The sequence below is a fragment of the Chiloscyllium plagiosum genome, chromosome 1, assembly GCF_004010195.1.
Source record: "Chiloscyllium plagiosum isolate BGI_BamShark_2017 chromosome 1, ASM401019v2, whole genome shotgun sequence".
NCBI classification, from domain to species: Eukaryota; Metazoa; Chordata; class Chondrichthyes; order Orectolobiformes; family Hemiscylliidae; genus Chiloscyllium; species Chiloscyllium plagiosum.
In genome coordinates, this window is record NC_057710.1 from 40186979 (window position 1) to 40206032 (window position 19054).

Genomic DNA, 19054 nt, shown 5'->3' on the forward strand with positions numbered 1-19054 from the left:
ATCGATTCTCCTGCTCCTTGGATGCTGCCTGACCTGCTGCGCTTTTCCAGCAACACATTTTTCAGCAAGGTAGAGAAAAGTCAGGTTGTAAGAATCTGGCATTTACCATATAATGTGGTTGAGAAAGAGAAATGAGAAAGCAACAGGAATTATTGAGAAAACCCTATATAACATCACCATAACATTGACTGAACTGCTTATAATGATGACCAACACAACCCTCCAGTCTGCTACCTGACATCCACCACAACTTTTCCTGCAAGAGTCAAGAGATATATTAATTAGTGTTTTGTCAGGAGTGTTTTCTGGCTTTCATGGTGGGACAACAGGTAGTATGTGACATATAAGTTGTGTGTAAGGGAGAGTTGTAATAATGGGTGAGCATGAAGAGACAATTTCCAACGCAAATCTGATCCAGCAGCATCTGTGGAGAGAAAGCAGAGTTAATGTTTTAATCCAGTGACCCTTCTTCAGAACTGAATGCAGCTAGGATAAAGGTCATATTTGTGCTGATGATCGGGTGTTATGGGAAGGACTGAGTGGCGGGGTGGAGAAGGAGCCCAGAGAAAGAACAAAGAGGTAGGCAGACAAAGGGATCATTGATATTAAACCAAGGAAGAAGAGAAGCTCCATAAGTTATCATAGGGACTACAAGTAGTTGAAAATAGCTGGGCTGTGCTGAAAGCAACGCAATTCATGACAGGATCAGGGACTGCGCAAGTGGGTAACAGACATGGAAGGCGGTATTCATGCTCTGAAATTATGAACCACGATATAGAGTCCTGAAGGCTGTAAGGTTTCTAAATGGAAGATGAGGTGTTGTTCTTTTGGTTTGTGTTGAGCTTCACTAAAGCACTGCAACAGACCTGAGACAGAACTGTTGACATGGAAACATAGTGTTTTGAAAAGGCAAGCAACTGGAAGCATGTTTACCCACAGAAAGTCTATGTTCCGCAAAATGGTCGCCTAATCTGCGTTTCATCCCCCCCATTGTACAGGAGACTGCATTGTGAGCAGCAAATACAGTAGACCAGATTGACTGAAGTGCAGGTAAATCACTGCTTCTTTTGAAGCTGTAGCTGGGGCCTTGGATGGTGAGGAAGGAGAGGAGGCGTCTAAATGAAGCAGTGATTTACTGCCTTCAGGATTCAACATTAAGTTTAACAAAAAAACTGAAAGAACTGCGGGTACTGGAAATCTGAAATAAAAAGAAGTCTTAGCAAGTCTAGTAGCATCTGTGGAGATAAATCAGAGTTAACATATCATGTCCAGTGACCCTTCTTCAGAACAAGGGTTCAGGAACAAGAACAACCCTTCTCTCCACAGATTCTGCCAGACATGCTGAGATTTTTGACCAATTTCTGTTTATGATTGGGTTTAACAACTCCAGAGCATGAACATCTCCTTTCATGCCTATTACCTACCCCACCACCTCAGATCCTGTCATAAAATGGGTTGCCTTCACCACAACCAACCTATTTTCTAATACTCATGGCCCTTCCTTTACAGGGAATGGATAGTATTGTCTTCAGTGTACACAGCTGTGGTCAAGTGGCACAAATACCATTAAAAAAGCTACATTGGACAAACTTGCAGAAAACTTACCACCAAGATACACGAACACCAACTAGCCACCAAAAGACATGACTGACTATCACTAATTTCTATACATACAGACAAAGAATACACACATCCTAATACAGGCGAAACAAAGACACGCACGAGAATTCTTAGAGGCATGGCATTCTAACCAGAACTCCATCAATAATGACATCAACTTAGATCCCATCTACCTTCCCTTGAAAAAGGAGTCAGAAATGATATCACCCACCTTAAGAAATCAAGAAATAGAGAGGCGGGCCAAACCACCAGCGCTTCACTGGAGACTCTCATTGATTATGTTACCTAGTCAAGGTGACAAAACATTTGAAAACAACCCTTTCAGCTCAGCAAGCTAACTTACATACTTACCATATGAAAGTAGCATAAGCTGTCCATGCTCCTACAGACAGGCTACAACAAATGCTGCACATGCCCCATCTCCCCCATGCCTGAAATGGTACAATTGGGTTTCGAAGCCACAATCTTCATGTTAGTTTTTTTTAAATGTGCTGATTGTCTAGAAGGATTATTATACACTTTAAAAATTGTTGTTATGACATTTGGATGTGAGGATTAGATAGCATTTCTGTCTCCTCTATTATTGTTGTTGTCAGGTGTTACATAGAAACAGCATCATATAATGAAGAAATAAAGACAGATTGATTACTTGTCTAGAAATAGCGCATTTGTGCTACTATTGAATTAGTGAGCGCAATGCATAGGCTAGTATCATGACCTACTAATGAAGAAGAATTTGGAGTTGAAAGTGCAATTCAGGGAGATTGTGTGCACACATCTAGAGGGAAGTAGGAATTTTTTTTTTAATTGCTTACTGGCATGTGGGTATCTCTTATTGCCCTTCAACCATTTGGCTTACTACGCCATTAGTCATAGGGCAGTTTAGAATCAACTGTTGTGTGTCTGGAGTTACAACTGGGGCAGGATTTCCTTCCCCAAATGTGGGCATTTTTTTTCCAAAAAATAGATTGATGCATGGTCACCATCACTGAGAGCAGCTTTCCATTCCAGCATCATTTATAGCATTTAAATTCCACCAGGTGCAATGGTGAGAGTTGAACTGATGATTCCAGAAACATTAGACTGACCCGCAGATTACTAGTCTGATGACATCATACAAAACATCACCTTCCTCCCCCACCCCCATAATCATGACATCCTACTGTACATTTAGAGTCTTTGTTAGAAAAAATGTTTTACATGTTATTTTTCTTTGGTATCATCAGGTATGCGATATGAATGGAATATTTTCCATGAGGTTGGAAGATCATTTTTGATAACGATCAAAATTTGCCATAATTTCTATTCATTGTCTGAGTGGTGAGGCTGATGTAACTAACATTAATTTATGATCCTCAGTCTTATAGAAAGTTTCAATGTCCCTTCAACAGAAATGAAATATGATTAGTAGTCCTGTCTGAAATATTAACTGGGGTTATGGTGGTTTTTTGAATTGTTTGCAGCATGACTGAATTGTTGTCTTTTGCAGAGGGATATGCAGCCGGCTGCCACTTTGTTACTCAACACATTATCCACGTGGTGGCCCTTGAACAGCTAAGTATAGCTGGGAATCGACAGTTTCTCTAATAGATGCTGATTACTGAAGACATGGTTGCTAATGGCTGGGGAAAATAACTAGGAGATGGGCAAGATGTCTGAGTTGTAGAAAATGCAAAGTTCTCAGAGGATTAGGGGAGGATAAGGAAGGACTGAGGCCATGGAGGAATTTAAATCAAGAGCTGCAGTTTTAAAATTGAGGCATTCCTGGACTGGGAGACAACGCAGATCAGGGAACATGAGATGATATGTGAATGGAAGTTTCATCATGAGAGAATACAGGCAGCAGAATTTTAGCTGAGCTTGAGTTACTGGAACATGGAAAATTGGATACCAGTAAGGCGGCCATTGGAATAGTCATGAGTCTGGAAGAACACAGCAAGCCAGGAACAATCAGGAGGTGGAAAAGTCAACATTTCAGATGTAACCCTTCTTCAGGACTGGGGGTGGGTGTAAGGGGGAACTGTAGATAAAAGCGGTGATGGGAGTAGGGTGGTGAAGTGGGGATAGGTGTTGACAGGTAGAGCATACAACCTGTTTGGTTAATTGGAGGAACGAATCCAGCTGCCTGGCTTGCTGTATTCTTCCAGCCTCCTGCCTGTCTACTTTGGATTCCAGCATCTGCAGTTTTTGTTTTGTCTCTATTGGAATAGTCATGTCTAGAGGTAAAATGATCATGGATGAGAGACTGGACAACAGATGGCCTGGGGCAGAGATGGACATGAATACTTCAAAAAAACCAAAAGAACTGCAGATGCTCTAAATCAGAAACAAACACAGAAGTTGCTGGAAAAGTTCAACGTGTCTGGCAGCATCTGTGAAAAGAAATCGGAGTTAAGATTTCAGGCCTGATTACTCTTCTTCAGAACAATGACACTTTGAGTTTGTCTTTTGCTCCACACCATTAACCTTTTTTTAATGAAAATATACACTCATTCATTTCCTGCTCTCCTTAATAGATTAGCTTACCAGCTTACACTTGGCTTCAACTGCATCTGCCACCTGCTTGCCCATTTCCTTAAGTGTTGCCTCCGGACGTTTTGTTTTACAAGCCTATTTGCTTAACTTTGCCTATTCATTTGTCCCCTTCCAAACCGAAATATATATTTCTTCCATATGCAACAGTTCTATTTTTTTAATGCAGCCACTGTAATTCAAGTTACAACATATAACTTCCCTGCTCTTTTATTCAGAACTGAAATGCTAAGCATTTTCTAAGAGTTCATTAATAAAAACCTTAAGCTTGTCGGGTAAATAGAGGGAGACTATTCCAGTCACATTTAGCCTGCAGCCGGGGAATGGATGGAAGCAGCGCCGGTGCAGTGTGTATGTGGAGTTGTGGGGGGTTTCACAGAGCAACGCGACGTATCACCAACGCAACCACCTACCATTTCTGCATTGCAGAATTTTGACTCCGTCCATTTTTATTTCACATATAAAGCAGCACAATACATTGTCAATATAACCGACTTACTTTTCTCTTTTTCTTCCCCCTCCTTCTCTTGTTAAGATAAGCGAACAGATATGGGCCTGCTCTCGTTTTATTGTTGAGGCGTTGCACTATGAGGATCTGCAGGATGGTTCGTATGGCGAGTGTGCTGGGTTTGGTGATGTTAAGCGTCGCTCTGCTTATTTTATCGCTGATCAGCTATGTCTCACTGAAAAAGGATAACCTCTTCGCCACCCCACGATATCTAGGTTCAGCCGGCCCTAGGCTCTATATGTTACACAGTGGATTTCGGTAAGTCGAGGGGGGATAAAAACATTTCTTTTATATGTTTATATATAGAAAGCCTTTGATCGAAATCAACAGGATCCATGCAAAATTAGACGGTCTAATCAGTTTGCGGCCCCGGTACCCGCTTTGCTTTCCAATCGATTAACCACTGGATTAAACTTCAAATAGCTCCAATAAAACAACTGCATTCTGTTTTATTTTCACAAAGTAGTAATGGTATTGTTTGAAAGAAGCACGCAGATCCGTGCATCACTGCGGACGCAGAGCATCTCTCTGACATGTTCAATCTTTCTGTGCACTCTAACTCCCCTTCCCCCATCAACACAGCCCCTCTCCAGGCATCACGGTTTAACCGACGGTATGTTTTATCCACAGCCCACCCCCGCCTTGTTCCATGTAAAAGTACAGGTTGGGGTTGGGAGGAGGGCCGGGGATGGGGGTTAAAGGAATGGAATATTTCGGGGGGATGGGGCCACTAGACCAGACGTTTACGGATTGTACTCCTTTAGTGACTAACATACAGCGGGGCTGTGGTATCGTGGCTGGACACACGCAGTGGTCTATCAGTCTCCCTGACTGCCGAGGCCTACAGGGGTCCCACAGAACAATCATCCCTCATTTCAGAGGGAGAGGATAGCTAAATGCTTCAGTCGGAAATGTTGCAGTTGTTTGTGCGTCCATATTAATTGTAACTGTTGGTCATAAGGACAGATATTCCCAATGCTGTACTCGTAAAATAAATAACATGTTTGTTGTTGTTATTGCCTTAAGGCTGCATTTGCAGGCAGCACTCACCCAGTTGGAAGAATTTGTGCAAAACATTAAAATTTAAAACAGAAATCGAGAACATTGTTCGGGCACATAATAAACAAATGTGCAAGTTCCTTTACATAAGGAATCTGATTTTAATTGATTTATTTTTTGTAGCGTCTGTCTATCAGTTGTCTGGGAACCATTCAGGAATTAATGATGACACTCCTGACCTGAGACCTATTAACACAACGCGGATTTGTTTTAAAGAGCTCAGATAATCAGCACAGCTTTGTGCCAATCACCACAGTGTACATGAATATCAAGGAAAATTCGCTCTAAAAGTTCCTGTAATACAGGCGTTGGTTCTCTTACAACTGCTGGAACTGAGATGATGTGGTGCAACTTTTCAAATACGCTATGAATATTTGTCCAATGCATTAATTCCATGGTGCTGATCGAAAGTGAAGGCTCATTGGGACACGCCGTATTTTGCATTTACATAGCCCCTTTAATACAGTCAAACCTTCCAAACCTATTCACAGAATAATCAGAAAAACAAATGGTGTGCAGACAAAAGAGACGTTTGAATGGGTATCTCAAAGCTGGGCCAATGAAGTGCGACCTAAGGAGCTTCTTTAATGGGAAAAGTTTTGTATGCAGCATTCCTAAGCTTGAGGCCTAATGTCCTGACAGCGCAGAGGGGGCAGGGAAACCGGTATGTAGACGGCACCAGAATTATAGCAATAAGCCTTATTGCATTTAATAAAAGGGGAAATATCCAACCAGAGACAAATGTTTAACAAAGCCAGCATAGTAATTTAGTGTAAATCAAACAAATTTAAAATGAACAATTCAATTAGCAGAATAAATAGTAAGCTGTATTGGTCATTGTCAAAAGTAGAAGTGCATTTGATAATGGATAATCCATTTTTATTAAATTAACTAAATAAATTTAACTAGTCTGATCACCATACACTTCATGTATGCATGGTAGACTGGTTAGTTAGGATCGGTGCTAGATCCTTTACTTTTTGTCATTTATATAAATGATTTGGATGCATAAGAGGTACAGTTAGTAAGTTTGCAGATGACACCAAAATTGGAGGTGTGGTGGACAGCAAAGAGGGTTACCTCAGAGTACAACAGGATCTTGACCAGATGGGCCAATGGGCTGAGAAGTGGCAGGTGGATTTTAATTCAGATAAATGTGAGGTGCTGTATTTTGGGAAAGCAAATCTTAGCAGGACTTATACACTTAATGGTAAGGTCATAGGGAGTGTTGCTGAACAAAGAGACCTTGGAGTGCAGGTTCATAGCTCCTTGAAAGTGGAGTCACAGGTAGATAGGATAGTGAAGAAGGCGTTTGGTAAACTTGAAGGGGTTCACAAAATATTTACAAGGATGTTGCCAGGATTGGAGGATTTGAGCTATAGGGAGAGGCTGAGTAGGCTGGGGCTGTTTTCCCTGGAGCATTGGAGGCTGAGGGGTGACCTTATAGAGGTTTACAAAATTATGAAGGGCATGGATATGATAAATAGACAAAGTCTTTTCCCTGGGGTTGATGAATTCAATACTAGAAGACATAGATTTAAAGTGAGAGAGGAAAGACATAAAAGAGACCTAAGGGGCAACTTTTTCACACAGAGGGTGGTACGTGTATGGAATGAGCTGCCAGAGGAAGTGGTGGAGGCTGGTACAATTGCAAAATTTAAGAGGCATTTGGATGGGTGTATGAATAGGAAGAGTTTGGAGGGATATGGGCCGGGTGCTGGCAGGTGGAACTAGATTGGGTTGGGATATCTGGACGGGTTGGACTGAAGGGTCTGTTTCCATGCAGCACATCTCTATGACTCTAAGACATGGGATCCAGAGGAAGCTAGCTACTTGGATACAAAATTGACTTGAAGATAGGAGACAGAGGGTGATAGTGAAGGAATGTTTTTTGGACTGGAGACCTGAGATGAGTGGTGCGCGTCAAGGCTCACTGCTTTTCATCATATATCTAAATGATTTGGGTATGAATATAGGAGGTATGATTAGTAAATTTGCAGATGATGCCAAGTGCAGAGGACAGTAAAAAAAATTATCTCAGAGTACAAGTGGACCTTGATCAAATGGGCCAATGGACCAAAGAGTGGCAGACAGAGATTAATTTAGATAAATGTGAGATGGTGTACTTTGGTAAGGCATACCAGTAAATGGTAGGGCCCTGGGGAGTGTTGCTAAACAAAGAGATCAAAGGATGCAGGCACATAGTTCCTTGAAAATGGAGTGACAAGTAGACAGGGTGGTGAAGAAGGTGTTTGGCATACTCGCCTTCATTTGTCACAACATTGAGTATAGAAGTTGGGATATCATGTTGCTGCTGTATAGGACATTGGTGAAGCCACTTTTGAAATACTGTTTACATTTCTGGTCACCTTTCTAGAGGAAGGATGTTGTTAAATTTGACAGAGTTACAAGGATATTGCCAGAGTTTGACCGTTTGAGCTATAGGGAGAGGCTGAATAGGCTGGGGCTTCTTTCCCTGGAGCATCAGAGATTGAGTGCTGACCTCATAGATGTTTATAAAATCATGAGGGTCATGGGTAGGGTAAATAGCCAAGAACTTTTTCCTAGGGTGGAGGAATCCAAAACTAGAGGACATAGATTTAAGGTCAGGGGGAGGATTTAAAAATCATCTGTCGAATAAAACCTTTTTACACAGTAGGTGATGTGTGTATGGAATGAGCTGCCAGAGGAAGTGGTGGAGGCTGATGCAATTACAACATTTAAAAGACATCTGGATGGGCACATATATAGGAAGGGTTTAGAGTGATATGGGCCAAATGTTGGCAAATGGGACTAGGTCAGATTGTGATGTCTGTATGAGTTGGAATGAAGGATCTGTTGCTGTGATTTATGACTCCAAAAGCCCTTCATAAAAGAGGTTTCAATTATATAGCATATTTTACAATCATATGACATGCTACAATGTTGACAGCCAGTGAAGTAGTATTCTTTTGTAATGCAGTACATGTACAGGAGGCAGAAAACCTGGGTTCTAAAGTCAGCATTTTTACATTTCCAAAGGTCTGCATCATAAAAAGAGCACACCTGAAAAAAAGGCCAGAAATGATTGTAACTAAATAAGTTTCAGAACTAGAAATTATCAGATCTGTTGTATCTGTTGCATATATAGGCAAAGTGATCAAATCTGACTTGGCCACTGCAAACCCACAATCCTACAGTTAGAAATCAGCAGACAGTGAAAGGCATTGCATGGGGAAGCACGTGGGAAGCAGAATGAGAAGAAGAAACATTTGGCCTAGATTTAGAAGGGGTGACCCTGACTGATAAATCCCCAGAACCCGTCTGGTTAAACTACAAATTAAGGAGGAAGTGGAACTCTGGAAATTATTTACTTAAACTTTCAAAAACTAATAATCCATATAAAGATTATGTGTAACATTGTAAATAATGCTGCAAGATATGAGAATCTGGAGTAATTCTTAGAACAGAGTAAAAAAAAGCCTGAATAAATATGGATCAGAAATTAGTCATCAGAGAATGAATGGTGGACTGGACAATGGCTCTGAAGGAGGAGGGTAAAGGTCAATGATTTGACAATGTAGAAAAGTAAATGAAGTTAACCCTTCAGAATACTCAGCAGGGCTGTGAAATCCAAGTCTGCTAAAAACATCTCAACCATATATGCAAGTGGAAAGTCCAATTTGGCCTGGCATCGGATAGTATTTACATAAACGAAACTCACAAGATTGATCAGAGATATCAAGGAAGTAAACTGAAAAGTAGTCATAGAATCATACAACACTGAAAGAGGCTATTTGTCCCATTGAGTTCACAAAAATAAAGAGAGATGCAGGCTGCACCGTGAAAGTAAAATATGAAAAATTCACCAAAGTTGAAAATGTTGCGAAATAATCCAGGTGACGTGACATAGGTTTAACTTCGTACATTGAAAACATGCCAGTAAAAATTGAAATATTGAAGATAATCTGTTTAACTGGCAGAGTCAAAGACATGCGGAGTATCAATATGCAAATCGGAGCAAGAGTTTGGCAACCCGTTCTATTCTTATGTTCAATTAACGAGTATTTCATTGTGAAAAGTTACAGTGGGGGTTCTCAGGGTCATCCATTAGAGAGATGAAGAATGGAATCTGTGGAGTACAACTCCGCCCTCCGGGAAAAGACATGGAACGTCAGTGAGGAAATCTAAAGGAGATATCTCCTGGGGAGGGGTGGAAATGAAAGTAACTGACAGAAATAACTAAATTGCCCAAACAGTTATTATCCAAACAGCATGGATGAGGGGTGCTTTTTAAGTTACTTCAAAGAAAGATTGATTATAATTTGCTGTGATACCGAAGGTGAGTTCGAGTACTTGAGTCCTCTGAACAAGCAATTTGTAGAATTGTCTCTTATAACCTAATTATAAACTTAATATTAAACTTTGTGTCAGTTTTTCATTTACATTTGGATAGCTCCATGGGGGATGGAGGGTGCTGCGAACATGCATTTCTGCACTCGCCAGCATAAATGATCAAATAAATCCTATTAATAGCTTAGCTTTTTTTAACAATCCTTGAAAAGTTCATAACGAAATGAGGTATTTTGTGAATCGAGTGTTGTCAGTTCACGAGCGGTTAAACTGAACGGGCAACGGTAATGGTGACTTCGAATTAAAACTTGGCGATTTTTTTTTTCCCCTGCAGGTCACAGTTCTCTTGGAAATTTCTGGATCCTTCTTTTTTGCCAGCAGGAAGTGGCCTTAGTGACAATACTCGTGCCAACTCCGCGAAATGGACTTTCAACACAACATCCTTTTTAAAGCAAAGGCAAGTCACTCTGAAAGGCGTGAAGTTCCAAAGGGGCTATACCGGAAGTAATTCATTGCTTGCATTGTTTAACTGTTTTTTTGACTTTTTGATCTTTTCATGCTACCTGTTCCCCCCCACGCCACACAAACATACACACAAACACACACATGCCCTCGCGCTTTCAAATTAAACCAAAAATCTGATACAGTGCGGTTTGCATTATGTACAACAAAAGTGGTATCACCATTAGAAAGAACTGCCAGCAATAGCCTGTGAAAAGTGCCAGTGAGATATTTTACTATAATATCGGTAATAAGCATATTTTAAAGTTGCAAATTCACAAAGGGAATCTGTTTAATACTTAAGATACGTTTTCCCTTCCCACCGGCTCTTTTTGATTCGTTTTTTTTTACTACATTTTGAATCTACTGAGTTTTTTTACTGCATTATTAGAGGTCTGTGCTCTGAATTCACATTCATTACCATGAATGAACTGAACTAACTTGTTCTCTTTGTGTGTATGTGTGTTTTAGGAAGGACATCAGTCGCTATGTCGACATTTATAAAAATTTCACCTTGGTTAAGAAAAACGTACGAGTAGGACAGTTGCTGCACTACGATTACTCTAACCACAAATACGTTTTCTCAGTCAGCAATAGTTTTCGATCATTGCTCCCCGACGTGCCCCCTATATTAAAGATGCACCACAATACATGTGCGGTGGTTGGGAACAGTGGGATACTAATCGGGAGCCATTGTGGAGCTGATATCGATAAAACAGATTTCGTGTTCCGTTGCAATTTCGCCCCAACTGAATCTTTTGAGAGAGATGTTGGCAAAAAGACGAATCTCACGACATTCAACCCAAGCATCCTGGAAAAGTACTACAACAATCTATTAACAATCCAGGATCGAAATAAGTTTTTCCTGAATCTTAAAAAGCTCGATGGAGCCATTCTTTGGATCCCTGCCTTTTTCTTCCACACTTCCGCTCCGGTGACAAGAACGTTAGTAGATTTTTTTATAGAGTATAGAGCACAACTAAAGGTCCAATTGGCTTGGCCTGGGAACATAATGCAGCATGTCAATAAGTGAGTATGTGTGGCCAAGGATGGTTTTTTTTAACCAGAAATTTCGAAAAGAAATCGCAGGATGTTTCATTATATTTAGTCAATCTTCAGTTGCCTTCTTTGTGATTGAAATATTGCTGTGACCATTTTTCATTTTGAGCCATATGTGCGATACTGAGGCTTGACAGGTTCTCCTTGTGACAGGGTCTGGAACTAGGGGACTCGGCTTAGTAATGACAAATGGAGATGAGCAGATTGTTCTCGCTGTCTTCCTCTGAGGGTCCTGAATCTGTAGGACTCCTTGTCAGAGAGCAGAGGAAGCAGGGCCGTTGAGTATTTTAAGACAAAAGTCGGTTGACTCTTGACTAACAAATGATTAAGAGAATCAAAGGATATTGAGGTGGGTAGAATGTGGGGTTGAGGGTTGATCTTATCGAATGGTGAGGAGCTGAATGCCACTTAAAGTTCTTAGGTATATTTAATTTGTCCCCTTTGATTTTTTTTTCGCTGATTCGCCGCCTTGTTCCTGATTGGTTCAGTTTCTGTGCTTTCTTGAGTCATATTAGAGTCATAGAGATGGAAACAGCATGGAAACAGACCCTTCGGTCCAACCCGTCCATGCCGACCAGATAATCCAACCCAAACTAGTCCCACCTGCCAGCACCCGGCCCATATGATTAATTTTCTCTTATATTCTCAAGATTCTGAACTTCGGCTATCCCCTCCCCCACAACTCCCAGAGATGGATTTAAAGGCCGAAGCAAAATGATTATCGCCCCTTACCCACTGCACCGTTTGCTCTGTACAGTGAAATTTAAAACATAATATGCAATTTGATTTTTTAAAATCTAAAAATAGTCACAAGCGTGCACACAAAAATGCACTTAACGTGCCAGTCGTTTAGATTGGTCCCGCATTTTGCAAAGCAGGTACTTCACGTCATTGTTTTGCACAATCTATATAGAATGGTTCTGGAGCCCTGACTCCCGGGTCATGCTCATCCTTTTTCTTGTTCAGTCTCGTGCTCTAGCCTGTCTTGGAATATTCTCTTCAGCCTCTTGCTGTGTCCAAATACCCGTGCATCTTATAAAGTCATTCTATATTCACTCCAGTGGACTCACATACCTGCAGTTCAACCTCTGATAAACGGGCAAGTCCGCTTTGTCTCCCGGCCACAAACTAAGATATTGCCGAGCATTTTCTCACCTTTTCTATTCTGAATACCATCTTCATTAAAACCATGGAGAAATTTACCTCAGAAAAGTGAAGTGGTCAAATCATTAACTGACTACATTCGTTTGTAAGCTGTTGATTTTTATTTACAAGAATAAATATTTCTCCAAGACGCTTTCATTTCCTTCTCTTAGCCATATAATCCCAGTCCCAATCCCAGATTTCATCTTTCACTCCTTCACCAGATCTGGATCATTGCACCTCAGGAACACACGAAGGCCAACGGTACTCATCCAGAGAATGAGCGACAATGTTGTCAAAGATTTGCAACTCTCTCACATGCGACAAGAAATGGCGTGAGTGACAGGTGTTTAAATAAAAACAGACAGGATGAGAGAAAGTCAAACAGAAAGGAGTATCGAGAATGTAAGAATGCAGAAGATAGGAGACAAGCTCGGGAAAAAAAGGTAGAAGAGTGGGAAAAAAGTCACAGAGATGCAAGGATAGTAAATAAAGCGATAGGGTAGAGCAAATATTAAACGCCTAAGGAATAAAAATAGAACACTAAAATTTACCAAGAGAATTAAGTATTGTTCATGAAAGAAAATCCACGGATGATTGACGTTTTGTCTTTTTTTTTTGTTACTCTATTGTTGAACAGATATTGGAAGACCAAACATCTATCCCCAAAGCGTCTAAGTACAGGCATCCTGATGTATACACTAGCGTCGGCCATCTGCGAAGAGATCCACTTGTACGGATTTTGGCCTTTCGCTTGGGATCCCAACACAGGAAAAGAATTGCCATATCACTACTACGACAAAAAGGGGACAAAATTCACAACCAAATGGCAAGAGTCACATCAACTACCAGCAGAATTCAAGCTGTTGTTCAAGCTACACAATGACGGCTTGACTAAACTGACTCTCTCACGTTGTGCCTCTTAATAGGATGCTTTTGAAGTGCCAAGTCATTCCTTGTTTTCATTCTTTGTTCAGTTTTTGATTCCAAATGCGTTTTGTACCCAATGCGTTAAGCTCTCTATAGGCGACGCTTCGTGATACATTGCTCAAAGTAATTCCAACAGCTGTGCCACTGACGTGTTCATGAGTTTTCGTGTACTGTGGTAGTAAAGCATTTATTTTATATTGGCCGCAAGCGATTAGAGCAGAATTTGGGGATGAGGTGTGGTTACCTTTAAAGATATTGAACTTCTGGCAGTTGTTTATAGATGTCAACTCACGAACAGCAATAGCTGCTTTGTAGCTGCCAGTGGCGATTGAACGCGGACTGGCGATATTAGGCGTTCCCGATATAGTAACGGTCGGCCTAGGTCACAGAATTCTCTAAACCCGGTATTTTAAAAATGACTCCTAATCGAATTAGACATGGATAATAAATGCTGGCCTTGCCAGAGATGCCCACATCCCACCATTGAATAAGTAAGGTGAGATATCTCTATGTTGAAGGCACTCAGGTAGTTTTGCCAGATGTGTTGAAAAGTATTAAAGTCATGGAAAATATGTTCCAGTGATTTCGCTCGAGTATTTTTGTTATCCGGCCTATCAACCTAATTCAATGGTACCAACATCATAAAACCACAGTCTGCATGTTCGGTGTGCTCAGCACGGGAGTTATTACAATCAACTTATGGAGATTGTTTTTGTTATTGAACTTTTAGGTCAATTTCTTACATTTTAGCATTAAACAGCTAGTGAGCTCCAAGTATCCTGTCTGATTTCAAAGACCGAGTTGCCCGTAGAATGAAGTGCAAACCTGCAATAATTAATAACCAATGAAAACAGTCCCAGCATTACAGGCTCGACAAGCAGAGTTGGCAGAGTTTCGCTGAAAGACAGTCTCGTAAGAAATACAATGAAAGAGGATTGCAAATGAATTGTTTATTTAAGCATATCCATAAATGAAAAGCATTTGGTATCTCTCAAGTCTGTTTATATACAATATCTTGTACGGTTGTCAAAGTGAACATGCGAGTCTTTTTGTATGTACGTGGCACAAACAGTTTTTTAACCATCAAATGGACGGTAAATGTACTACTTTTGTACCGATACTTAAAAATAGACTTGTTTTATTTCTTTTAGAGCTTGAGGAGAGAAATGAGTTTCGAAGTTATATTGAATACACTTTCTTTTGCTTGTTTAGTTGATCCATGTCCCTGCCGCCAAGTAAAAGCCGGGGTTTCACTCTTGTATTGCAAAATTGAAGAAGTTAATTGATTATTTTCTGTAAATATTTTTTCTCATGCCTGCTATTGTTCATCTATACTAAATTACTTATTAACTTCTGTGAGAATTTTGCTTCAGTGGCGTGACCATTTGTTGGTAACTATATAAAGACGTTTGGAAAAAGCAGCGCGTACTCATTAATGGTAATATCGCCTCGAAAACATTACAAAAACTTACTTGTTTACCAAAAAGAAAACTTTTGTGTTTGCAATCTCACGAACAATTCTACTTTGCTTAAAAGTTCCGATCATTCCACATCAGTTTCCATGGCTTCGGTCTCATGCAGTCCCGTGAAAATAAACCGGTTAATATATTTGATTTAGAAAAGTCCCGATACACTGATTGCCGTGAGACCACAAGGAGTTTACCCCGAAATGAATAGCGTGCTTTAAATTTAGAAAGCATCATTCGTTACCCGAATGAGTTGGAACTCTGAGGGATGTCGTTGCAAAATTAGAGCCGCTGTTCACATCTTGGCTAAACCGAGGCCTTTCATTGTCTCCATGTGGAAATGAAGGAGGGAACACCCTGTTTAGATAAATGCTTTTACATTTGTGCCTACCTACAGACATTACAAGGGAATGCTTTCATATGTATTCGGAATTTGGACATTTGGGGGTTAATATGATATAACTATAAAATAATTAAGATACAGGTAGTTAACGTTAATGTAACTTTAGGCCATAAGTTAGTTGAAAGAGCACAGCAATTCAGGCAGCATCCAAGGAGATGCTGTGCTCTTCCAGCACCACTAATCCAGAATCTGGTTTCCAGCATCTGCAGTCATTGTTTTTACCCCATAAATTAGTTGTACGAATTACGCTATCCCTCTCTATGTAGAACTCTAAATATGCACACAACATAGAAGGAATTATTCAATTTGTGAACATTTCAATCGTGCACTTCCACTCCCCGTTTAGGCGCCCGGCTTGTGTTTGACCGCCCCTCCAAAGTTGGTTAATGTAGTTTGGAAAGTTAGACTCCTAATTATTTTATTTATTTTGCAACTCATTTCCACTTGCTGTTAATCTCACTGCGGGAGTTGAGGAACAATGCTGACTATTCCTTTCCCTCAGTTCAATTTTTGATCTACTGAGTCAACCGCGGTCATTTGATCAACTTTATTTTTAAAACTTCCATGTCATTAAAAAGGTTTCCGCCTACAACCACCCGCACCAACTTTCAGAATGTGTGACCCTTCAGAATGCCCGAACCAGGAACAGTTTCCCCTTTTCTGTATTATTAAAAAATATTTGACCAACTGCTCAAAAAATCATTCTTATACGTCCCGCGGAACAAGCCATGCAAATTAAATAATATCAAATAACAAAAGCAATAATATGGAACTATTTATTAAAACTAGAATATTTCCTCTACTTCACATATTTGCCTTAATTATGCTTAGTGTCATATACCAAATTTACAAAGAATTTTATAAGTGCTATTTTGGACATTTGACCGGACCCAGCAAGTCTACATTCTACTCCACTATTTATATTCCTCTCATTACGAAAACCAAATGATTATTTTCCATGAAAATCCATCTCACTTCATTTAGGCTGACATTTCAGGAAATGTCTCCCAAAACACGTATTCATTACACGTATTTTAATGAATAGTACATGATACAGTTTAATAAAAACGGCACGAAGATGGACTCCCCATTATTACCACAGAACAACAGGTGAACAAGGCTTTGTAATCAGAAACAGAAATTGCTGGAAAGACTCAGCAGATCTGGCAGCATCTGTGGTGAGGGAGCAGAGTTAACGTTTCGGGTCGAGTGAGCCTTCCTCAGAACATCTTTATAATTTTACCCTTACCAACAAACTACGTTCTTTACACATATTTTCCGATGCCTGCAGGTGATATATGCGTTCAACTCTTTTTTGTCTACTGAGCTCTTCAAATGTATCTACAAAGATCTTGTTCCGGATTGGGAGGATGACTTGCCTCAACAGAATTTGTTTAAAGTTCCAATCACTTTCACTGATTGCGAACGTGCAGATTTACACTTTAATAGATTAAAACTGCAGCATGGGGGACCAGCATCGCGAAGGTTCACTCTGTTTGTGATTGTGCATGTTTAATGTTCTCGTTGACAACAATTCGAAGAGAGGGAGGGAGAATTACAGCACTTACAGAAAGAGACAGACTGGCGAAAGTGAGCAAACTGTTCAACGTTGTACCCACCGCAGTATTTATGGTTATTCAATGCGAATGTCATTGCATACACCCATCAAATCCTCAGCGGTGGTCAGTCTATGCGGAATAAGGACTTAAACACGTGCAGAAATCCGAAATGACAGAACTGGATAGCACGCCTCGTCAATCCCTACATTTAAAACACACCTGAACCTTGTAGCTTGCAAACTTTTTGGAGAGTCATATCTTCTGTATATCCCTTACTTTTATCTCACCAATTGATTTGCATTTATGCTAATGGCGCATCGACGAGTTTGTACAAGATTTCTGTGTCTTACCTTACGAATAAATGACGGGACATATGTCGGTAATGTTGCACCGGGGTCAGTGTGTACTCTGGCTCGCGAATAGGTGAACTGACCCCGTTTAGCTTTAAAGGGATTCAGTTTACACTTGCAAGAGTTATTTATCGAGTTTTACAAGGTAGCATAATACTTAATGTAAATATAAATATAATAATACATATTAAATATCAGCTATTTATCAATCAAAACTATAACCTGACGATTGACATGTAAAGTAATATTTTAGGGCCAACAAAGTCTTGATATTTGTTGGAGTGCTGTCTATGCAGAGTAAGAAACGATACCGAAATATTCAGATAGATTTGATGGAATGTGTGCTTTTCACAAATTCACTAGATAAAATAAAATTACATAAAGTAGGCGCCTTTTTTAACTTATCTTTTTTTGGAAATAAATTCCGGTTTAAAATAATGGATAAGATCTGGTTAGATCCTCAAATTAGTCAGCATTGTTTGATGTTCGAAATTATTGTAATGCAACCAACTATTCACGACTGTAGCATTTCAATTGCCTAATATAAGTTTTCTTTTAACATTACGAAAGTTATAATCAAATATATCGAGCATAATTTCGTTGCATCACATGACCGTTCTTTAAATGAATTAAAATATGCAGATTTAAATTAATAATTATTTTCAAAATATATTCGCAGAGCGAGAATACGAATATAAATAATCGTAGAAATGCGTGAGATATTTTTATAGCTTCAATCTATAAACCTTTCATTTCGAAATAAGTTATTATTGCTATTTTTGAGTGTGTCAATCCAGAGTGAACCGCTGGGACATTTAATTACACACTGACCTAGGGTGTGTTCTTGTTGTAATTTAAAACACAATTCATATGTGAATATTTGCCCAAATAAGAAATCCTCTTGTTTGATAGCGTACGACGGTTGCTATGAAATAAGAAATCTGAAAACTGCCAAACATTGGTCAATGCGCCCAAAATCAAAACTGACCCTAGTCGATCTTGTTGCTCGACATTTCGCATACGTGTATGACTTATCCTAGTGGTGCAAAATTGCAACACAACCATAAGTGATTAATCAAAGTCCAAACTGAACTAAGCAATTATGAGAGGGAACACAAGTTGTTACTAGTTACTACACCCAGAAGAAGTAAACTGGAAATTAAATAAACACATATACATCGATGAGAATAATTAAGCGCAGAGGTACAAAATACAGCGTAACAATGGAACTGGGCTAACTTTCGAAACATTCCCTTTGGTATTTTGCACAGAAAATCTCTCCACTTCGGGTTTGACGAAGTTAAATGGGTTTATTTAAAAGAAGTGTTTAAAACAAATGGCAAAATATTGATTTAATACAATCAGCATTCTCAACAAATGCCCGTCATACATTAATTGTAAATGAAAACATTATTTTCAGAGGTTTCACTCCATTTTAATTACTTGTGTGAAAATATATTCGGAAAATATTTAACCCATGCAGTTAAACCGGTTTAATCCAAGTTTTTGAAAATCCCAGTTAAGGAATTGAAATAAGTGGGCTCTCGGCACTGCAACTCCACCCTGTTGTGCAAATTATATCTGTCTCATGC

At 39.7% G+C, this 19054-nt stretch overlaps 1 protein-coding gene across 1 annotated transcript; it reads left to right on the plus strand.

Annotated features, from left to right (window-relative positions):
* Positions 1–4456: 4456 nt before the first annotated feature.
* st8sia3 (ST8 alpha-N-acetyl-neuraminide alpha-2,8-sialyltransferase 3) lies at positions 4457–13690 on the plus strand. Its single transcript, XM_043675910.1, has 5 exons — positions 4457–4503; positions 4688–4918; positions 10386–10508; positions 11024–11581; positions 13395–13690. The coding sequence occupies exons 2-5, from the start codon at positions 4740–4742 to the stop codon at positions 13678–13680; spliced, it is 1146 nt and encodes a 381-aa protein (XP_043531845.1). The 5' UTR covers positions 4457–4503; positions 4688–4739; the 3' UTR covers positions 13681–13690.
* The last annotated feature ends 5364 nt before the right edge of the window (positions 13691–19054 follow it).